The following is a 21,461-nucleotide window of genomic DNA, read 5'->3' on the forward strand; positions in this document are numbered from 1 at the left end:
AAGTGCTGGCCTGAAGACATCTACATGCCAATATCCAGTTATAGTCATAGCGCCACCACCTGGTAGCAGGAAGTTTGGCACATATTCTTTCTATATTTACCACTTTAGATGCATACTGCCCACCATTCCCTGTTTTCCTAAAGCCACCAAGTGGTGGTTGACTTGGGTGGAGGGCCCTTTCAACACTGCTTGCAGCTTTAATTTAAGATGTAATTCATTTCTCTGGTGCAAACCTAAATTTCAGCATCATTACCCCAGCCTTAAGTGTAACATGATCTTCCAGTGATCATTCTAATATGCTGATTTGGTTTTTAATAAACATTTCCTATTTTCATCATGCTGAAAACAGTAGTCCTGCTCAATATTTTTGTGAAAACTATGGTATTTTTGTTTTCAGAATTCTTTGATGAATAGAAAGTGAACTGCATACAACCTCTTTTGTAAATTCTAAATTTAATTCTTACTGAATAAAAGAATAACTTATTTCTAAAAACCCCCAAAACTTTGAACAGTAGTGTGTTTCATTAGACCATCAAGTTAATATGGCTTACTTGTCTCTCGACTTTACAGACACGGCCAAGCATGCTCATGTCATGCTCCAAGGATTCTCCTTCTGGGAGGATTTTCTCCCTGCCTTTCCTATCCACAGAAATCTGGCCCTTTCCCAGTATCTGATCCACTCTGTAAGGAAGGGAAAAAACAGTGTTTTTGAGCATGCATAAAGATGCACACCTTTACATCGTCGTTCTTCAAGCTCGAGCAGGGCACGGCACAGCAGGATAAGAAAGGACTTTGGTTAGTGAAAAAGAAATCAAGTTAGTGCATCACCATTTTCTATGTTACAAAGAGAGTAAGAAAAAGATACTGATACTTGCTGTATGTAAGAATGGGCTGTATCTGATCTACCTATGCTAGCTGATTAAAATATCAAATCCAATCTGATCAACCATGCTCCAGTAAAACCCCTAGTGAGCAAGATTTTCTCCATACATTTTCAGGTAGATGTAGTGTATGATAATCCAAGTAGAAAATATCCATGCAGAAAATATGCAGACTATATACAGTATTAATATATTTTGGATTGCACATTTCAGTATGTGATTCTCAGTGTATTTTGTCAGGTGTTAGAAAAAGTGTCTTGTTTTTCCTCGCCTCTTCAAATCTATCATGCAAGAGCAGTTAAAACCAACATCAATCAGCTGAACCAATCAGAGTGTGTGCTACACAATTAATAAATCATCTCATTGGTTGAAAAACATCACTGTAAATGAATCACCTTGGAGTCCAATGATGAAGTTAAGTAAATAATACAAAAATAAAAATCTTATATATCAGTGGTTCTCAACAAAGTTCACAACTGGGCCTCAGCAAACTTCCTAATGACAAAAGCATTGAAATAAGCTAAAATGACGAAAGATATTACTTATTTACTTCAGCCCCTTAACAAAACCCCAAACCCTAAGAATAGTTTTAGTTAAATACATCATCACCATTGGACCCCATTCACAGAATGGTAAGTACAGCCCCATGACTAGCCCCCCAGCCTGCTACAGGCCTCTGACCCAACGTGTTTCTTCTTGCTTTGGCTGTAATACATGTGTAGAGAGGGAGAGGAAAGGTTCCTGGCTTTGGTGCTGAGTGTCTGATGTGGACCCACAGCTGTGGCGAGTCTAGATGAGAAAACATACGGGGTCAAGTACATTTTTAAGGTTGTGCTGTCAAGGAAAGGGAGGAGAGAGAAGGTTGAAGAGAAGGTACTTATGCCACCAAAAATAAAGGTGCTTCACGATGCCATAGAAGAACCTTTTTGTCCAAATGGTTCCATAAAGAACCTTTAACATCTGAAGAACCTTTCTGTTTCACAAAAGGTTCTTTGTGTTGAAAAAAGGTTCTTCAGATTATAAAAAGGTAAGAAAGAGATGGCTCTTTAAAAATCCTTTGACTGAATGGTTCTTTGTAGAACCAAAAATGGTTCTTCTTTGGCATCGCTGTGAAGAACCTTTTAAAGCACCTTTATTTTTAAAAGTGTATGCCAAGCTACTACTACTACATGCGATTTACTAATACATGTTAATGATCAAACCTAAGGTCTCAATAATCTAGCTGTAGCTCTGATTCAGTGTCAGTCGCTGAGGTATCTGATATTTCAGTAAATGTAAGTTAAAGATGGTTGTTCAAATCAGAGCTAGTAATCAACTATTGATTACACACCTGTTGGTTCAAAAAATAAATAAATAAATAAATCAAGCTACTGAATCAATCTAAAAGTTAGAACTATACGCAGACATATTCAATCTAACACCATGCACTGCATCACAGTTATGCTGGTTTAGCACTGGCCAACCTTGTTAAACAGGAAGAAAGTTTTACAAGGAGAAAATCGGGGATCAAGTACTTATTGAACAGAGCCAACTGCTTGAGGCTTTGGGTCACTGACACATGGACACATGTCCAGCCTTTCCTGCAAAAATACATGTTGTAAAATAATAATAATAATAATAATAATAATATATAAACTGCTGTTTAAGTCTGTAAGTTTTTATTTTATTTTATTTTATTTATTTATTCATTTTGAAAGATGCTTACCCATTTACTTGATCAAAAATAAAATAAACTACTGTAATATATTATTACAGTTAAAAAAAAAAAACATTTTAATATATTTTAAAAAGATTATTTCTATGATGGCAAAGCTGAATTTTCAGCAGCCATTACAGTCTCTAGTGTCAAATCATCCTTTAGAAATTATTAATTCAAGAAACTAATGCCAAACTTTTCAACAGTAGTTCTTTTTTCTTATTCAGTGTTTCTGTCTTGTTTTACATTAAACATATCTAAACATTTTTAGATAAGACTACATAATAATTTCAGATAATATAACTTGAATTATGTATTATTTTGTATTTCTGTCTCTCAGACAAATATTTTATAGGCATAAATCGGTAACACTTTACAATAAGGTTCCGTTAGTTAATGTATTAACTAACATGAACAAACAATGAACATTACAATTATTACAGTTTTTGTTAATGTTTGTTAATGAAAAGAAAAAGAGTTAATAATTGTTAGTTCATGTTAATTCACAGCGCATTAACTAATGTTAATAAGCACAACTTTTGATTTTAATAATGCATTAGTAAATATTTAAATGCTGTAAAAGTATTGTTCATTCTTAGTTCATGTTCTTTTAATGTTTTGTGTGTGTGTGTGTGTGCATGTGTGTGTTAATCTTAAAGTTCTTTAAAAGCTGAACTGCAGTAAAGTTTATGTCCACAGGGTAACAGTCACTGGGGATTTAGACACACAGCCTCAGCAATTGACTCATTTGTTCCAGAGTTAAAAGAGTTTGGGGTGGGGGAATTGTGGGTCGGCTGACCCTGGGGCAGAGTGTTTCCTCTTGGCCTGGCTGTAATACAAGTGCAGGGAAGGAGAAGAAAAGGTCTTGGCTTTGCTGCTCAGGGTCTGTGGACCCACAATAGTGTCCAGCCTAAATGGGAGAGTGCAGACAGGGAGATAAGACAGACACAGATATGTAGATGTAGAAAGTGTGCCTAAGAAAACAAAGTTGAACTATTTTTCTGTGAATATTTATTTGTGATAACTGCATTTGTGTGTGGGAAAAAAAGTAAAACTATATATGGAGAACTTTCAGTCACGTGCTCAAGTTGAACGTATTTTCACCACACAACCACGGCTGGTTAGTCTCACCTAGTCTGAAGACTCTTGATACGGCATAGCATATCCAGGTGACCGGCAGAGTATTGCTCAATCACATCTTTCACATCATACGGTCGCAACGTCTCCTTAAACTTCTTCTTGGCCACATGGAATTTCATTATCCTGTTAACATTGAAACAAGAAACAAAACTCAACTAACTTTTGATTAGAAATTATTAATTATCTATTAGTGCTGTGAAACGATTAATCGCGATCAATCGCGATCAATCGCATCTAAAAAGTTTTGTTTACATAATATATGGATCTGTACTGTTGATATTTATTATGTACTATATACATAAATACACACACAGTATATATTTCAAAAAGTTTTACATGTATTTACATGTATATATTTATATTTATCAAATTTATACAAATATATATAATATATAAACAACATTTTTCTGAAATATATACATGCGTGTGTGTGTATTTATATATACATAATAAATATACACAATACACACACATGTATTATGTACATGTTGTATTATGTTGTATATATTGTATATATGTATATATATATATATATATATATATATATACATACACTAATGTTAACAAGCACAACTTTTGGTTTTAATAATGCATTAGTAAATATTAAATGCTGTAGAAGTATTGTTTATTCTTAGTTCATGTTTTTTTTTTATATATATATATATATATATATATATATATATATATGTATGTATATTCCAGTTTAAATGTAAATAAATAAATAAGAAAATAAGACATGTTTTCAGAAAATACATCTTGAATTAAGTTTATAGTTCTTACTCCATTGGGAAATAGTTTTTTTTTTTTTTGTTTTTGTTTTGTTTTGTTTTTTTTTTACCATGAATGGATTGTTATACTGTGAACATTAAATTTTGTTAGCTTTATGCTTAATACAAGAGCAAACAAATTCCGCATGAGGCAAGCAAAATTAAATTTGAAAATAAAATTATTCTAGTCACATCTGAAGATACATCTATAAACATTATACTGTGTGTATATATGAAGTCAAATCAACAAAGTAAACCGCTCTGCAACAAGCCTGCAAGTTGTCTAAGCTTCCTCATAACCACTAGAGGGAAGAAATGAGTCACAAATAGAGCAGTTTATAACCCAGAGGAAAAATCTGATCAGATATATATAATATTATTAAAAAAAGCAGTTTATAATAATATTACTCAAGCAAGGCTCATGTTCTAGTAAACCTATATGTTATAGACGACATTAGCTGTGAAAACACAGGTATTACCACAGGCACACCGAAACCTAAACGTGCTACAGAGTGAAGGTGAAACTGCAAATATTGACACAGAGGGGAGCAGATTTCAGTAATCTGTTTCTGTAACATCTTGCAGATTCAAGCCCCTGTGAGTTTTCTTCCTGTCAGATGAGCTGGTGTGTAAGCAAAACTGACTGTGAACATGTCTATCCGACACCCTGGGAAAGAAGAGTGGGAAAAATCTCAGCCCTCCTGGGAGCGATGGAAGTGAAAAAAGTCACCTGAAGCAACATCAGTGGCCTCTCCCAGCGGGAGAGAGACAGCAGTGATGATCTAACCCTAATGCCTCAATCAATAGGGCAGGACGGTTAAAGTAAGTGTTTTCAACCCTGCAACCACAGTGTGAATTCTTCAAACTTTTCACTAAGACTCTCTGTGAAGTCACACTCACCTAATGGCCCTGATCACTGCCTTCAGTGGAGCAGAGAGATCTTCCACAGTCACATCACAATGGCAACCCTTCTCATCAAAAGCATCATCCGGTCCAAGATTTGTATCAGCTGTGAGAGAAAGAGAAAGACAGAGAAAGAATCTGAATCATAGCAAGCAGAAACATTTTCACAGTGGATTCTCAAATGGATTGAAAACTAAACTAGGCTAAAAAGTAGAGAAAGCCCTGGGCAGATCAATACAGCTATGAATCAAAATAGCATTCAAAGCAAATCTTTCCCTAGACCCTCATCACACTGACCATAGGCCGCTCCACTGAGCTTTACAGCATAAATACTGGAAGGAAGTACTGCTACTCATGCACAACATTAAGCTGAAAGGCAAAAAATGCACTGTTTGTCTATACCTATGATTTTAATATGACATTTTATGACCAATTAAAGGATTAGTTCACTCCTGATAATTTACTCATCCCCATGTCATCCAAGATATTTGTGTCTTTCTTTCTACAGTCGATCAGAAATGAAAGTTCTTGAGGTAAAAATTGTAGGATTTTTCTCCATATAGTTGTCACAGGATGAACGAGACGAGAGGCGAGCGGATCCATATGCAAGCTTTTTATTGGGCGAGACAAAGACATGGTCGTACAGGCAAGGTCGAGACGGGAGCAAACAGGAATAACACAGGCAGTAGGAAAGAATAGTCCAGGAAACGAGAGCGATAATCCACAAGGCAGGCGGCTAGACAGACGTAAACGATAATGCAGGCGAGAAGTCAAAAACCACGGGAACTAGGAACTTGGAAACAGGAAAACGCTAGCAAACAACAATACAACAATCCGTGGTTAGCACGGCGAAATACAGGGGCTTTTATAGCGCCGCTGATTGGTCGTGGGTCAAGTGTAATGGCTGATGGGAAATGTAGTCCGGGGTGTGGTGCAACAGTCTGTGTGTGAAAGGGCGAGAGTGACATCTGGTGGTGAGCGGACAGCGGGACACCGACCAGATTCGTGACATAGCCCCCCAAGGAGCGGCTTCCAGACGCTCCAACAGAGTAACAGTCCAGGGAGCGGTGGGGCGGGAGTGAGACAGGGCGAGGGCTGGAGGACCAGGTCCCTGCGGAGGACCCGGTGATTGAGGCAGAACCGACAGAGCAGGTACCCTCCAGGGAGGGGCTGGAGGCGGAGCAGGAAGCGCAGGAGCCCTCCAGGGCGGAGCAGGAGGCGCAGGAGCCCTCCAGGGCGGAGCCGGAGGCAGAGCAGGAGGCGCAGGAGCCCTCCAGGGCGGAGCCGGAGGCAGAGCAGGAGGCAGAGCAGAAGGCGCAGGAGCCCTCCAGGGCGGAGCCGGAGGCAGAGCAGGGGGTGCAGGAGCCCTCCAGGGCGGAGCCGGAGGCGCAGGAGCCCTCCAGGGCGGAGCCGGAGGGAGAGCAGGAGGCGCAGGAGCCCTCCAGGGCGGAACCGGAGGCGGGACAGGCGACGCCCGCCCTCCGAGGCGGAACAGGAGGCGGGGCGATCCTCCAGGGCGGAACAGGAGGCAGAGCAGCCCTCCGGGCGGAACAGGAGGCGAAGCCGCCCTCCGGGGCGGAACAGGAGGCGAAGCCGCCCTCCGGGGCGGAACAGGAGGCGGAGCGGCCCTCCGGGGCGGAACAGGAGGCGGAGCGGCCCTCCGGGGCGGAACAGGAGGCGGAGCGGCCCTCCGGGGCGGAACAGGAGGCGCAGCGGCCCTCCGGGGCGGAACAGGACCCCGCTTACGATCTGGGACCTGGGGAAAGCAGAGACAGAGGAGACAAACAGAGAAGGGAGAGAAGCAGAGAGCTTGTAGGGGGACGCCACCTCCAAGGGAGGATCCACAGCCATGGCTGACACCTCTGGAGGTATTGGCGCAGCTTCTCCGACCAAGTGGCACTCTGGAACAGGCTTGTGACCAGGCGAAAACTCTGGGGCTGGCTTGTGACTAGGCGGGAGCTCTGGAGCAGGCTTGTGACCAGACGGGAGCTGGGGCGGAGCAGGAAACCGCGTTATGGCCTGGGACCTGGAAACAGCAGAGACAGAGGAGGTAGAGAGAATATGGGGAGAGGCAGAGAGTCTGTAGGGGGACGCCGCCTCCACGGGAGGATCCACAGCCGAAGCTGACACCTCAGGAGGCATTGGCGCGGCCTCTCCAACTGGCGGGGGCTCTGGAGTAGGCTTGTGCTTGGACAGGAGTTCTGGAGCAGGCTTGGGAGCAGACGTGACCCCAGAAGCACAATGTGCAGCCCACACACACCAGATGGCAATAGCCATTAAGGGTAGAGCAGCAGCGGGAGGTTGTGGTGGGTCCAGGGCGCTGGCTATCCCGATAGGCTGTGGTCTTGGGATGTCAGACGAGATGTGACTTGACTTGGGGTCTGGTGTGACTTGACTTGGGGACTGGGCATGACCTGACTCTGGGCCGTCAGACGGGTCATGGTAAGGCTCTGGGTGGCCAGACGAGACGTGGCTTGAGTCTGGGCCGTCAGGCGGGGCGTGGCTTGAGTCTGGGCCGTCAGGCGGGGCGTGGCTTGAGTCTGGGCCGTCAGGCGGAGCGTGGCTTGACTCTGAGCCGTCAGGCGGGGCGTGGCTTGACTCTGGGCCGTCAGGCGGGGCGTGGCTTGACTCTGGGCCGTCAGGCGGGGCGTGGCCTGACTCTGGAACAGCCGCCTTGACATTGCTCGACTTGGAAGCTTGACTGGACTTGGAAGCTTGACTGGACTTGGAAGCTTGACTGGACTTGGAAGCTTGACTGGACGCTGAAGCTTGACTGGACGCTGAAGCTTGACTGGACGCTGAAGCTTGACGGGACTTGGAAGCTTGACGGGACTTGGAAGCTTGACTGGACGCTGAAGCTTGACTGGACGCTGAAGCTTGACTGGACGCTGAAGCTTGACTGGAGACGGAAGCTGCATTATGACAGGACCTGACAACTAGGCTTGACTCACGAGGATCTGCAGAGGCCTGGCTTGCTTCAGGAATAACAGCTGTAACGTGACTTGGCTCAGGGACGACAGCTGTGACGTGACTTAACTCATGAGGAACAGCTGTGACTTGGCTTGACTCGTGGAGAACAAGAGCTTTGGTTTGACTTGACTCTGTTGTTTGACCGGACTTGGAAGCTTGACTTGACCCTGGGGTAGCAGCCGCGACGTGAAGGAGCGCCATTTTAGCTGCCCGTACAGCCATCAGGGGTGAATCCAGCACATGTGCCATCATGATAGGCCGCGATCTTGGGATGTCAGGCGGGACGTGACTTGACTCAGGAACCACGGCTGTGACTTTGCTTGACTCGGGAACCGCTTCAGGAAGGCCGGCCCTGATGGGTGCAGACTCAGGAGCAGAAAACACAACGTGAACAGGCTGTGGCTTGACTGAGATGGCCTGAGCAGGCTGTGGCTTGGCTGACATGGCGTTAGCTGGCACTGGCTTGGCAGCCATCTTGTGCAGTGGCTCTGGCGTGGCAGCCATCTTGTGCAGTAGTTCTGGCGTGGCAGCCATCTTGTGCAGTGGCTCTGATGTGGCAGCCATCTTGTGCAGTGGCTCTGACGTGGCAGCCATCTTGTGCTGTGGCTCTGGCGTGGCGGCCATCTTGTGCAGTGGCTCTGGCGTGGCGGCCATCTTGACAGTGCTTGGCTCGGGAATGATGGCTGTAACTTGACTTGACACAGGAACCACAGTAGTAGCTTGACTTGACATAACAACTTGACTTGACTCGGGGAAAACAGCTGCAGCTTGACTTAACTTGGAGACTTGACTTGACTCAGGAAACACAGCTGCAACTTGACTCGACTTGGAAACTTGACTTGACTCGGGAAACACAGCTGCAACTTGACTTGACTCAGGAAAGGCAGCTGTGAAATGACGGAGCTCCGTTATCGCCGCCATCTGGTGAGCGCGCACTGGCGCCGCCGCCATCTTGCGAACGGGCATCGCAGTCGCCGCCATTTTGCGCACGGGCTCCGTTGTCGCCGCCAGGGTATGAACGCGCTCCGGCGCGGCCGCCATCTTGTGAACGGGCGCCGGCGCTGGCGCGATATCGCGTTGCTTCTCCGCAACATCCACAGTAAGTGAAGAACCGCTAATATGTAGTGCAATGTTTAGATATTGGCTTATAGTCCAATGGGGCTGATGTGTTGGCATTAAGGAGACGAACGGTTCAGAGAGCCCTCCACGGAAAAAGATCATTAAACACAGATCACTCATAGAAGTCTGGTGTGTTAATGTATGAAAGTCCATAACGTACTCCTCAACCGATCGCTCACCTTGCTTGAGGAGCATGATCTGTATCGCAGGGTCCTGAGCTGCTGGATCCTTGTTGACGGATTGTTCTGTCACAGGATGAACGAGACGAGAGGCGAGCGGATCCATATGCAAGCTTTTTATTGGGCGAGACAAAGACATGGTCGTACAGGCAAGGTCGAGACGGGAGCAAACAGGAATAACACAGGCAGTAGGAAAGAATAGTCCAGGAAACGAGAGCGATAATCCACAAGGCAGGCGGCTAGACAGACGTAAACGATAATGCAGGCGAGAAGTCAAAAACCACGGGAACTAGGAACTTGGAAACAGGAAAACGCTAGCAAACAACAATACAACAATCCGTGGTTAGCACGGCGAAATACAGGGGCTTTTATAGCGCCGCTGATTGGTCGTGGGTCAAGTGTAATGGCTGATGGGAAATGTAGTCCGGGGTGTGGTGCAACAGTCTGTGTGTGAAAGGGCGAGAGTGACATCTGGTGGTGAGCGGACAGCGGGACACCGACCAGATTCGTGACAATAGTGGACTTCAGTGGGGATCAGTGGGTTGAAGGTTCAAATTGCCGTTTTAATGCAGCATCAAAGGGCTCTGCATGATCCCAGCCGAGGAATAAGGGTCTAATCTAGCAAAACAATGTCATTTTCTAAAATAAAATAAAAATTGATATACTTTTATGTTCATCTTGCACTAGCTCTGTGATGCACATCTACAACATCACGCATTACGTGATGATGTTAATGATGTTATAATGATGTTGGAAAAGGCACATGTCGTTAGTTCTTTGTCCGTATACTCCGGCTCAAAAAGGTACTGTAAGGTGTAGTCATAGACGTTTGATTAAAATGCCATTTAGTTTTAGTCGTATTTTAATAATCTAAATTGTTGGGTTTAAGGTGTACACTGTAAAAAACAAAAAACACAATTTGTTGAGTGAGCTTAAAATAATTTGTTACCCTGCTGCCCTAAATTTTTAAGTTCAACTCAAATAAGTTTAGTCAACCTGAAATGTTAAGTTGTACTAAGTAACAACTTAGATATTTGTGTTTGTTAAACTTAAAAGCTGGGTAAGTAACCCAGCTGCCTTAAAATTTTAAGCTGAATCAACTCAAATATCTAAGTTGTCACTTAGAATAACTTAACATTTCAAGTTGAATAAACTTTTTTTGAGTTGACTGAACTTAAAATTTTAAGGCAGCCGGGTAACAAATTATTTTAGGTTGACTCAACAATTTGTTTTTTACAGTGTAATGCATTTATTACGCATTTCTCTAAAATGACCAAACTCATTGTATAGGTTTGATATTAAGATTTTATCATGATAGAAACAGATTTAACTGCTGTGACACGCAACATGCCTTTATATTAAAATTAAATGAAACCACTTCTCATAAAGAAACAAGAACATAGTCTTCTTTGCAATGAAATGCCAATGGTTATATAGACTAATTATGCATTCTTTATAACAACTTGTTTACCACATTATTCATTCTTTCAAGCAGACATATGAATTTATATAAATAAATTTAGATTAATCTTTATTAGCTACTAAAGTGATTCAGTCAAGAGCAGTGAGTGATTTTCTGTCTTTTGTTACTTGATTAACATCAATGCCACCTACAACAGAAACTAAATTAGGCTGCTGTCCCGTTAAAACCAAACGCATGAATGACATGGACTGAACAAGTTCGATATTCTCCCAACTGTTTACGTTCACTTAAGACGTAACCGAATGTGTTTACATGAATACTCGTCAAAACGGACAATTCAACATCATTTTGTGTGTATTTCTCCATTCATGAGACGCAAAAGAGTACTTGTGTGCTGGGTGATGAGAGGCGCTGCGTGTGTGCGTTCAGAAAACTGGACCAAATTGAGTTCTGTTTCACGCCATCAAATTTACCCATATGTCTGTTCTTCTCTTACTCCAAGTTATTGACATTTTTGTACGTTTTATCAGATGTGCAGCAAATGTATGCTAGTTTATATCCTGCCGGATAGATCAATAAGCTATGATACAATTCAAATTTAACCCAACCACGCAGCAGATTCGTTCTGAAAGAATCTCTTCCCAAATTGTCCCTCCCTAACATTTTCGTACAGTTTTTATTCGTTGACGAAAATGTCAATAGATTTTCGTCATAGGTTTTGTCATTCAAAATGAGTTTTGTTTCATTATCGTCACGTTTTCGTCTGTGAAAAAATATAGTTGATGAAAATTATGGCGAAAATTATTCATCAGCAAAATTAACACTCATTTTCTCCCTTCAAATTCAAAATCGTCTGACAGTGTTTTACCTTTTTTTGTAAAAGGCGTCTGAGTTTCTTTGCATGTTTGCTTTGTAAACACTAGGTCGATACCTCCGCCTACTTCACACGTGACCTTTCCAACGTGATTATGTAACAGGTGAAGTTGTGGACAGAGAGCTAGAGCAAGACGAGCATTTGTGGTTAAAAAGTATATTTTTTTTTTTTCAGAAAATGGCAAACTGTTTTGCTAGATAAGACCCTTACTCCTCAGCTAGGATCATGCAGAGCCATTTGAAGCTGCACTGAAACTGCAATTTGAACCCTGCTGATCCCCACTGGAGTCCAAACTATAGAGAAAAATCCTGGAATGTTTTCCTCAAAATTCTTAATTTCTTTTTGACTGAAGAAAGAATGATATGAACATCTTGGATGACATGGGGGTGAGTAAATTATCAGAAAATTTGAACCAATTCCAATATGTTCAGATACTTTTCATATACACACACACGTCAGTTAGCCTGAGAATCTGACAAAGGACAAGCAGTTTGAAGGATGGATGAATTAACAGATAGATGGATATAAATGTCAACAAAAACAAACAAAAACAAAGGACCTGACTTTGAATTAAAAGCAAGGAGAAACAGATACCAGACAAAATATCTGTACATGATGCTTGTGGAATAGAATAAATTCTTCCATTTAAACTGTGTGTGATGTCTGACCCCATCAGCAGTAACAGCATGACACAGATAAATGGCAGAGGATGAGAGATTGCTATCAAAATGTAAAGCATTTTCTCTTCCTCAGCAGTGCCTTATGGGCTATATACAGTAACCCGTGGTGGATCTGTAGTGTGTGTTATATAAGTGTAAGAAGCCAGAGAGTGGTAGCACAGCAGGTATGAGATTCATTTCGAGTTGATGGGTCTTATATAGGGCTGGAGCTAGATCGCTGATGCAACTGAGAAGCTACCATGCAAAATCTGCTTGTTAGCAGTAATTGGGCACTTCTGTGAAAATGTACTTGATTGGGAATGTTACAATGAATCTTATGGCACAACAACAACAAAAGATGTAGGTGCAGTGTTGGAGAGTTACTGGTAGTGAATCATTCTTAAGTAGCATGACAACTGCAGCTTTTCCAGGAACAAGCTAATTTTTAAAACATTGCACCACATTGTTTGCATACTCAGCTTTGCTGAATACTTAAATGCACTCTCCTAAACTAGCATTGGGAAGTCAGATTAATTTCAGTACATCAGTTTATTACATTGACTCAAATTAACTAAATTAAGCATTCACAAAAAGCATATCAATGCATTTTTCAATGTTTCAAGTTTTAAGATGATATGAAACAAAAATTCAACCTATATTTATTTTCTATACATCTAGATATATGTTATTGATCTTGCCATGAAAGATACATTTCTGTATACTTTGAAATTCAATCTTTCAGTGAAAACAACAAACTTATCCAGTCTTCTCCAATCTTTTAATCCATTTAAACCTGCCCCTGCAAGCTCACATTTTTCTACCTTTTTTATTTTTGAGTGCAATGCCCATGTCTCAATGCATAAACCTTTACTGTAACATTTTGAGTGTCGGTTTTGAAAGCATTGCTAAAGATTTACTAAACTATTCTCCTGTGTTTTATTTTCCCATGGGACCATGGGCTCTGTCCATCCTTTGTGACTAATGTACAGGATTCTGTCAATACTGAAAATCCTCTTATAAACAATGTCTCTATCTCCACTTTGCGCTCTTCTTCCCCGAGGGGCATTCTGGTGATGGGAGCATGAGCCAAGGTTAACTAGTGCAAACACAGGGTCCCATGAGAGACCATGTTCTTCCACTGCAGCCCAATAGCTTTTGTAAATCTTGCCTTTAGGGACAAGTGCAGAAAAACAATACAGTATGGGGAAAGACTCATTCTTGTTTATAAAGGGTCAAATTTTGTCAAGACAAGGTAGATAACACAGCAAACATGACTTATAATTATTTTTAAAATGATTATCAGTTAATGAGAGCTTTCTTCCTTCTGTTTCTGTTATTACAGTAGAAGTGGAAACTACAGCGACCAAATAAAAAAAGCATTTCACCTTCAGCCGTTGTACGCGATTGGCTCTTAAGTCTGAGTGATGGCCGGAAACGTGTTCGGTCATTGAAGCTCCAGCTCTTCTGGACCTTGGCAGGGCTGCTGCCCTCCACTCCCACCTCTGTGGCAGGAGAGCGGCGGTCATTCACCGACATCTGCCTGCTCTTCACGCTCTGACCGCGAGGACTGGCCATGCGCACACGCTCCCGAAAACTTAACTTTTGGCTGCAGGAGAAGATGGAAAGAGGGAAAGGACAAAGATAGGATGAAGATGTACTTAACTAAAGTTTGGTTTAATAATATCTGTTGTGATAGCTTATTTTGGACCTGCAAGTTTCCTTTCTTCAGGCTCTACTAAATTCCTCCAGTAAACAATTTTCTTTTGTTGTTACCACATCCTACTTGGAAGCCCCAAATCTGTTCTATACTGTTCTCAAAAATTGCACCAAAAGACCATCATGCAACACAAACCTCATTCCAAGGTTTCCACCAATCAGCAAGCAACATTTTGAAGCATGACTCTCTAACCACCCTACTTCTGTTGCTACCTTCTATGTGGAGCAGCCATACAACATTTCCTTGTATAGTACCTTTCTATGCCTGGAATATATGCAATAAACAGTTTCTGAGCAGCTCTATACATATTCCTTCAGAGACAAAAATTCCATAAGCTGGGGTTCTTAATTCATGCTAGATGTATACATAGTTCACTGTGCTTTGAGCTCATGCTTGGTAGTTGAGTGTGCTTTGAGCTCATGTAAATGTAGTGTAAAAGGACAGTGGACATATAATGCTATAAAGGTGACTTATACAGTTGACGTCACATACACCTTGCAGAATCTGCAAAATGTTATTTTTTTGTTTTCCAAAATGAGAAGACTCATACAAAATGCATGTTATTTTTTATTTACTACTGACCTGAATAAGATATTTCAAATAAAAGACGTTTACATATAGTCCACAAGAGAAAATAATAGTTGAATTTATAAAAATGATCCTGTTCAAAAGTTTACATACATGTGATTCTTAATTCTGTGTTGTCACCTGGATGATCCACAGCTGTGTTTTTTGCTTTGTTTTGATTTTTTTTTTTTTTAGTGACAGATGTTTATGAGTCCCTTGTTTGTCCTGAACAGTTAAACTGCCCACTGTTCTTCAGAAAAATCCTTTAGGTCCCACAAATTGGTTTTTCAGCATTCTTGTGTATCTGAACCCTTTCCAACAATGACTGTATCATTTTGAGATCCAATTTGAAGATCAGGGTAAATTTCTTATTTTGTCTTCTGGGAAACACGTACATATCTTCTGTAGCTTCTGAAGGGCAGTACTAAATGAAAAAAATACGATATTTAGGCAAAATAAGAAAAATGTACACATCTTCATTCGGTTTCAAAAGTTTACACCCCTGGCTCTTAATGCATCGTGTTTCCTTCTGAAGCATCAGAGAGTGTTTGAACCTTCTGTAATAGTTGCATATGAATCCCTCAGTTGTCATCAGTGTGAAAAGATGGATCTCAAAATCATACAGTCAAATATGCTGAAAAACCAAAGAATTTGTGGGACCTGAAGGATTTTTCTGAAAAACAGCAGGCAATTTATGTGTTCAGGACAAACAAGGGACTCATGAACAACCATCACTAAAAAAAAAAACAGCTATGGATCATACAGGTAACAATATAATATTAAGAATCAAGTGTATGTAAACTTTTGAACAGGGTCAACTATTATTTTCTCTTGTGGACTATATGTAAACATCGTTTATGTGAAATATCTTATTCAAGTCAGTACTAAATAAAAATATAACATGTATGTTGTATGATCCCTTATATTTTGGTAAAATGAACATTTTGCAGATTCTTCAAGGTGTATGTAAACTTTAGACTTTAACTGTATATACAGCCAAAGTTCATGCACATGCAACATGCAGGTTAAGACAAATGTGTTAATGCAAACAGAGATATATACAGTACAGTGATAGATATCCTTCATAGCTGAACCTTTAAAACCACTTGATTGGATTATTCCTACAGGTATTACAGTATGGGATGTTGGAAAACTGGTGTTTTGGAGTTTAGAAGCTTTGCATTATTTTATCATTAGCACAAATTAGACACTGTATCATGTTGGTAATAATATTGTAGAGTATTTGCTGTATGTCAGATAGGGGTATTGGATAGATCAGTCAGTGGCAGTTAAATCCTTCAGGCAACAAGCAATAGGACCCTCATTTTAGACCCTCTATAGGATCTGTAATGTTATCTGAGGTGGCCACCATCATCCATGCATAAGGTTAGTCAGCATTCACATTGGTCATATTGCTGGAGCAGTGGGGGATGCTGGGTACCTATATTTCCGTGTGGTATACCTCCTGAAGAGCCTCTGTCTATTACTATGACCCTTACTAAGGAAATGAGGAAGACAGATGACAGATGAGTTAGTTAGACTGTGAGCAGAAAACACCTGCTTAAGTGGAAGAATTATATGGATGGAATAACATAGAAACAGAGACACGACTTGGGGGTAAAAATGGAGCAATATGCAAAATAAATTGCCGTGTTTTTGCAACCAAACATGGTAATATAGTTAATTAGCACTACACGCTCACAAGCACATTCACACTAGAAGTATATTAGAAGTAAACAATGCACAAAACTTGTTTAATGACCAACAAACTTAAATGAACTTTCTTGGATTTGCTGTTTAATTATAAATTATCTTTCTGTAAATATTTAGTTCCTTTCACTCTCTAACCAGTATAAAATGGATTATGTGGATTGTGGATTATACCTAATGTTTTCTTAAAGACTAAAAGCTTAATGTTCGTCCATTTATAAGGTTTCACAAGCGACGCAAAAAGTATTCACAGCTAGCTGTTTGCTGTAATGCCTTTGCAATTTGAAGGTTAATTTTCCATCATATTTAATGGCACATTTGCCACACACTGAGGGGCTTTTCCAACTGTAAATTACTTCATTTAAATCTGAGTGCTGGTGCTTTGCTCTTTACGTATTTAATACGAACCATGCAAACATCCAATTCCAGCACTAATTGAAAGCGTGGGGATTCAACTAAAAAAAGCTTTGGGTGCAGCCATTATTTACAAGGACTTAGCAATAAGCTCCACCCCTGCTGAAATCACATAGAGGTTAATACATAAAACGTAACCAGCCTGACAGCAAACATCTGACTACACCATGTCTAAACATAGTCTGGTACTGTGTACAAACATGCAGAGTCCTAAATGTCAACAGCTAAGTCTGCAGTCACTATTTCTTACTGGACCTATTGATGTAAGGTGTTTAGAAGAGGGTGGGGGTTCGTTATCGGGGGGGAAAAGATGAAGGATAAAAATCTAAAAACACCTTTATGCATTTATGCTGTGATCTTTGCTTTCTCCTGGCTGTAGTAATATTTAACGGTCGACATAAACAATCTCTGAATGAAAAAAGTGCATCACGTTTCTGTCCATGTAGGCAGACAGAGAAAAGTAGGCCAAAGTACCCATCCATAATATTACAGAAGGAGCTCTGCACACACATACAGACACACACACACACTTTGGTAGAGATGAACACTTGTTCTTAGCAAGTTAGCAAAGTGAAGCTGCTCCACAGCTAAAATACTATTCTGTGGCTCTCTGAAATATTTGATTCTGATTGGACAATTATGGCCAATGCAGTGGTGAAACTAAACCGCTAAACTGCATATTTGTCTATTGTCCAAAACAAAATACTGCTACCGGTAACTCTTAAAGCCTTTATGCATAATGCATTATAAAGGGCTATTAAAGGCTATAATGCATTATAATGATTCATAATGTCCATTGCAGTACATTATATTGTGTCTTAAATAATTCTAACAAAATTTTAAAAAATGCAATAAATGGATAGGGTTATAATGTATTAACTGTGGTTATAATTATTCATGAGACTGTACTATGCATTATAAAGTGCATTACAAGGCATAATTAATGCATTAAAACTACTTTATAATGCATTATACATAAAAGCTTTAAGTAAAGTGTTACCGTGCTACTTTCATGTCTCAGGAATCACTCTGTGCTTTCTCTCTAGAATAACTAGCATATTTATATAATATTAACTCAGGTATATATATATATATATATATGTTGGTCAAATCACTAATATAATTATATATTACATTAATAATATAATATACAATAATAACATCTGGATTAAATCACACTACTATTCAAAAGATTTTTTAATGTTTTTAAAAGAAAAAGGTTCTTATGTTGGCTGCATTTATTTGATAAAAATACAGTAAAAATAGTAAACTGTGAAATATTATTACAATATTTTTTTTTAAAACACATTTTGTTCGTGTAATGGAAAAGCTACATTTTCAGCTGTTGTTGCTCCATTGGTTTCTGTTATCCTTCAGAAACCATTCTAATATGCTGATTAATAATATATAGTATATAATACATATTGGGGCTTAATTAACTTTTTTTTTTTTTTGGTGAAACTCATACACGTTTTCAAGATTCTTTGATGAATGTAAAGTTGAAAAAGAACAGCCTTTACCTGAAATTTAAAAAATGTAAATATTAAATGTCTTTACTGTAATTTTTATTTAAATTTAATTTTTATATATATATCTTTAATAATCTTACTGATTATAATGTATGGTAACACTTTAGTATAGGGACCAATTCTTACTATTAAAGGAGTAGTTCACTTCCAGAACAAAAATTTACAGATAATGTACTCACCTTGTCATCCAAGATGTTCCATGTCTTTCTTTCTTCAGTAGTAAAGAAATTATGTTTTTTAAAGAAAACATTTCAGGATTTTTTTTTTCACATAGTGGACTGATATGGTGCCCCGAGTTTGAACTTCCAAAATGCAGTTTAAATGCACCTTCAAACGATTCCAAATATGCTTGTACACGATCCCAGCCAAGGAAAAAGGGTCTTATCTAGCAAAACGATTGGTTATTTTCATAAAAACAATACAATTTATATAATTTTTAATGTCAAATGCTCGTCTTGTATTGCTCTGTCTGAACTTTATTTTCTGGTTCATGACAGTTAGGGTATGTCGAAAAACTCCCATCTCATGTTCTCCCTCAACTTCAAAATCGCCCTATATCGCTGTTTTACCTTTTTTTGTTAAGGGTGTTTGATCTTCTTTGCATGTTCACTTTGCAAAGACTGGGTCGGTACTTCAGCAGCGATGTAGAATGATTTTGAAATGATTTTTGAAGTTGAGGGAGAAAATGCGAACAGAGTTTTTCGACATACCCTAACTGTCTTGAGCCAGAATACACAGAGTTCAGGGAGAGCAAGACAAAATCCTGAAATGTTTCCCTCAAAAAACATAATTTCTTTACGGCTGAAGAAAGAAAGACATAAACATCTTGGATGACAAGGGGGTGAGTAAATTATCTGTAAATTTTTGTTCTGGAAGTGGACTTCTCCTTTAAATAGTTGCTTTTTAGCATGCCTATTAATAACATATTGCCTGTTTATTAGTACTTATAAAGCATTGACCATATTCTACATCCCTAGTCCTACCCAATACCTAAACTTAAAAATCACTTTACTAACTATAAATGAGCAGCAAATTAGGAGTTTACTGAGGCAAAAGTTTATTAATAGCTAGAACAGGACCTTAAAATAAAGTGTGGCCACATATATTTATACATTTTAGGTTCATCCTGTCTTGGTTTACTCTGTGAAAATGAGCAGATGACTGTACATACCACAGCTACTACTTCAAATAAATAAAAATCAGTGGGAATGAATGATAAAGCAAGACATGTAACATGCCACGACTGAATGTACTTAATTCGTCTCCCTAGTTTTATTACTGCCATGGAAGCTAAAACACAATCGATACTAAATAAGTAAAACATTCCGGACACTAGGATGATGTAGATACGAGAACAACAAACCTGCTTATGGTTTCCCCTTGGTCTTTCCTTCAGGTGTTAGTTAAAACATAGAGAGAAAAGAGGCAGGATATTAACACTTCACATGAACGACAGAAACTAATAAGGAGACTACAGAAGAGACACAGCTGCCTCTGAAATATACTAAGTGTTTCATTTTAGCAATGACACACTAATATATTTCACTCTGTGTCACACAAAATATAGTTTAAATGTTAAAAAAAGAAAATTAAACAAATAAACTTCACACACACACGAGAGTAGGAAGAAATGGAGAGTTTTTTTAAGACAGTATAAACAGGCAGCAAACAAGCAGGCATGCAAGCTATGAGCAATGCACAGTCAAGCTGACTAAGACGAGCGCTTAGAGAAGAGGGACAGCTGTGTTATCGAGGGCTGCTCTGTGTGTAATTACTCTAGAATTGGTGAATTGCCTGAATATAGCGGTACACCCATTTGTCATGTGTCTGTCTTCAGGTGTCTGTCCACAAACTGTCCTGGCTTCTGTTAAGTTTGATTTATCTGTTCTGGGCAACGTAAGGGAAATTTTAGTTAGCCACAGCATATAAACGAGGAAGCAGGTGTGAGTCTGTGGCTCTCATCCAAACTGAAACTTTGAAGCTTCAGTTACACCGAAGACTCGTGTTCACTGTCAAAACCGGAATCTCGCCATACACAAGCTTGTGAGGTATTTCAGTGACTGTACGTCATACTTAAAAATAAAAGCTCCAAAGGGGTGTTTATTCGGAGAGGTCACAGAAGCACCATTTTTGGTTCCTCAAAGAACCTTGCAGTGAACAGTTCTTAGAAACATTTTGAAGAACATTTTAAAAGTGTAAAATTACACATTTACTTGTACATTTCATTAAGCCTTCCAAAGTACAAAGTAAATATTTTGCAGATCATAATGACCCAAATATTTCATCTATTTTTGTGCAACTTACAGAGCTACAAAGCCAATCAAACTACACTCACACAGACTTTACAGTTAATAAAATGCATTTCAAAAAATATATAGCCTCCACTACAGTTTATTATCATTGGTCCTCATGAAAAGATGTTTCATCAGTCACCAACACAGTTTTTGACCTAAAACTATATCTTCTAATTCTACCTATTCTTGGAAATAAACAAACTTGATTTGAGTGTGAACACATTAGTTTATATTAATAATGATTCAGCATCAAAGAATTATAAAATCATCTGATTCTGAATTTAAAAATGTAACAGTTTCAAGTAATGTAATGTTTTTTTTTATTTTAATTGTTTTTTTTTTAATAAATAAATGAACATTTAACTATTCCGAATAGTTGGGTTTTTATTTTTTATTTATTATATTTTTTAAATATACTCATTTTGTTCGTTTCAGCAATCTCTGAAAACCATTTCCGCCATGGAATAAAACTGAGTTTACATCTCTAAGTTAACTTGCAGTTTAGATCTTTTTTCTCAGAATTGCAAGTTTATAATAAACAATTCTGACTTTATCACAATTATCAGCGTACAAGACAAACTCTGACATATTAAAAAAAGCCTGAAATATGAGCTGTAAA

General features: G+C 39.5%; 1 protein-coding gene across 7 annotated transcripts in view; it reads right to left on the reverse strand.

Moving 5' to 3' along the window:
* The window catches only part of kcnq5a (potassium voltage-gated channel, KQT-like subfamily, member 5a), a 145,542-nt gene that overhangs the window by 5,171 nt on the left and 118,910 nt on the right, over positions 1 to 21,461 (reverse strand). For 2 of the 7 annotated variants that reach the window (XM_051125675.1, XM_051125677.1), the window contains 7 exons: positions 19,912 to 19,938; positions 13,997 to 14,217; positions 5,385 to 5,493; positions 3,709 to 3,840; positions 3,377 to 3,487; positions 1,563 to 1,670; positions 552 to 681 (listed from right to left, as the gene is read on the reverse strand). In XM_051125675.1, the coding sequence (XP_050981632.1) occupies positions 552 to 681; positions 1,563 to 1,670; positions 3,377 to 3,487; positions 3,709 to 3,840; positions 5,385 to 5,493; positions 13,997 to 14,217; positions 19,912 to 19,938 (838 nt within the window). The remainder of the gene's footprint in view (positions 1 to 551; positions 682 to 1,562; positions 1,671 to 3,376; positions 3,488 to 3,708; positions 3,841 to 5,384; positions 5,494 to 13,996; positions 14,218 to 19,911; positions 19,939 to 21,461) is intronic. The other 5 variants (XM_051125678.1, XM_051125679.1, XM_051125680.1 and 2 more) reach the window with 5 other exon arrangements.

This window comes from Labeo rohita, chromosome 13 (assembly GCF_022985175.1).
Source record: "Labeo rohita strain BAU-BD-2019 chromosome 13, IGBB_LRoh.1.0, whole genome shotgun sequence".
Lineage (NCBI taxonomy): Eukaryota > Metazoa > Chordata > Actinopteri > Cypriniformes > Cyprinidae > Labeo > Labeo rohita.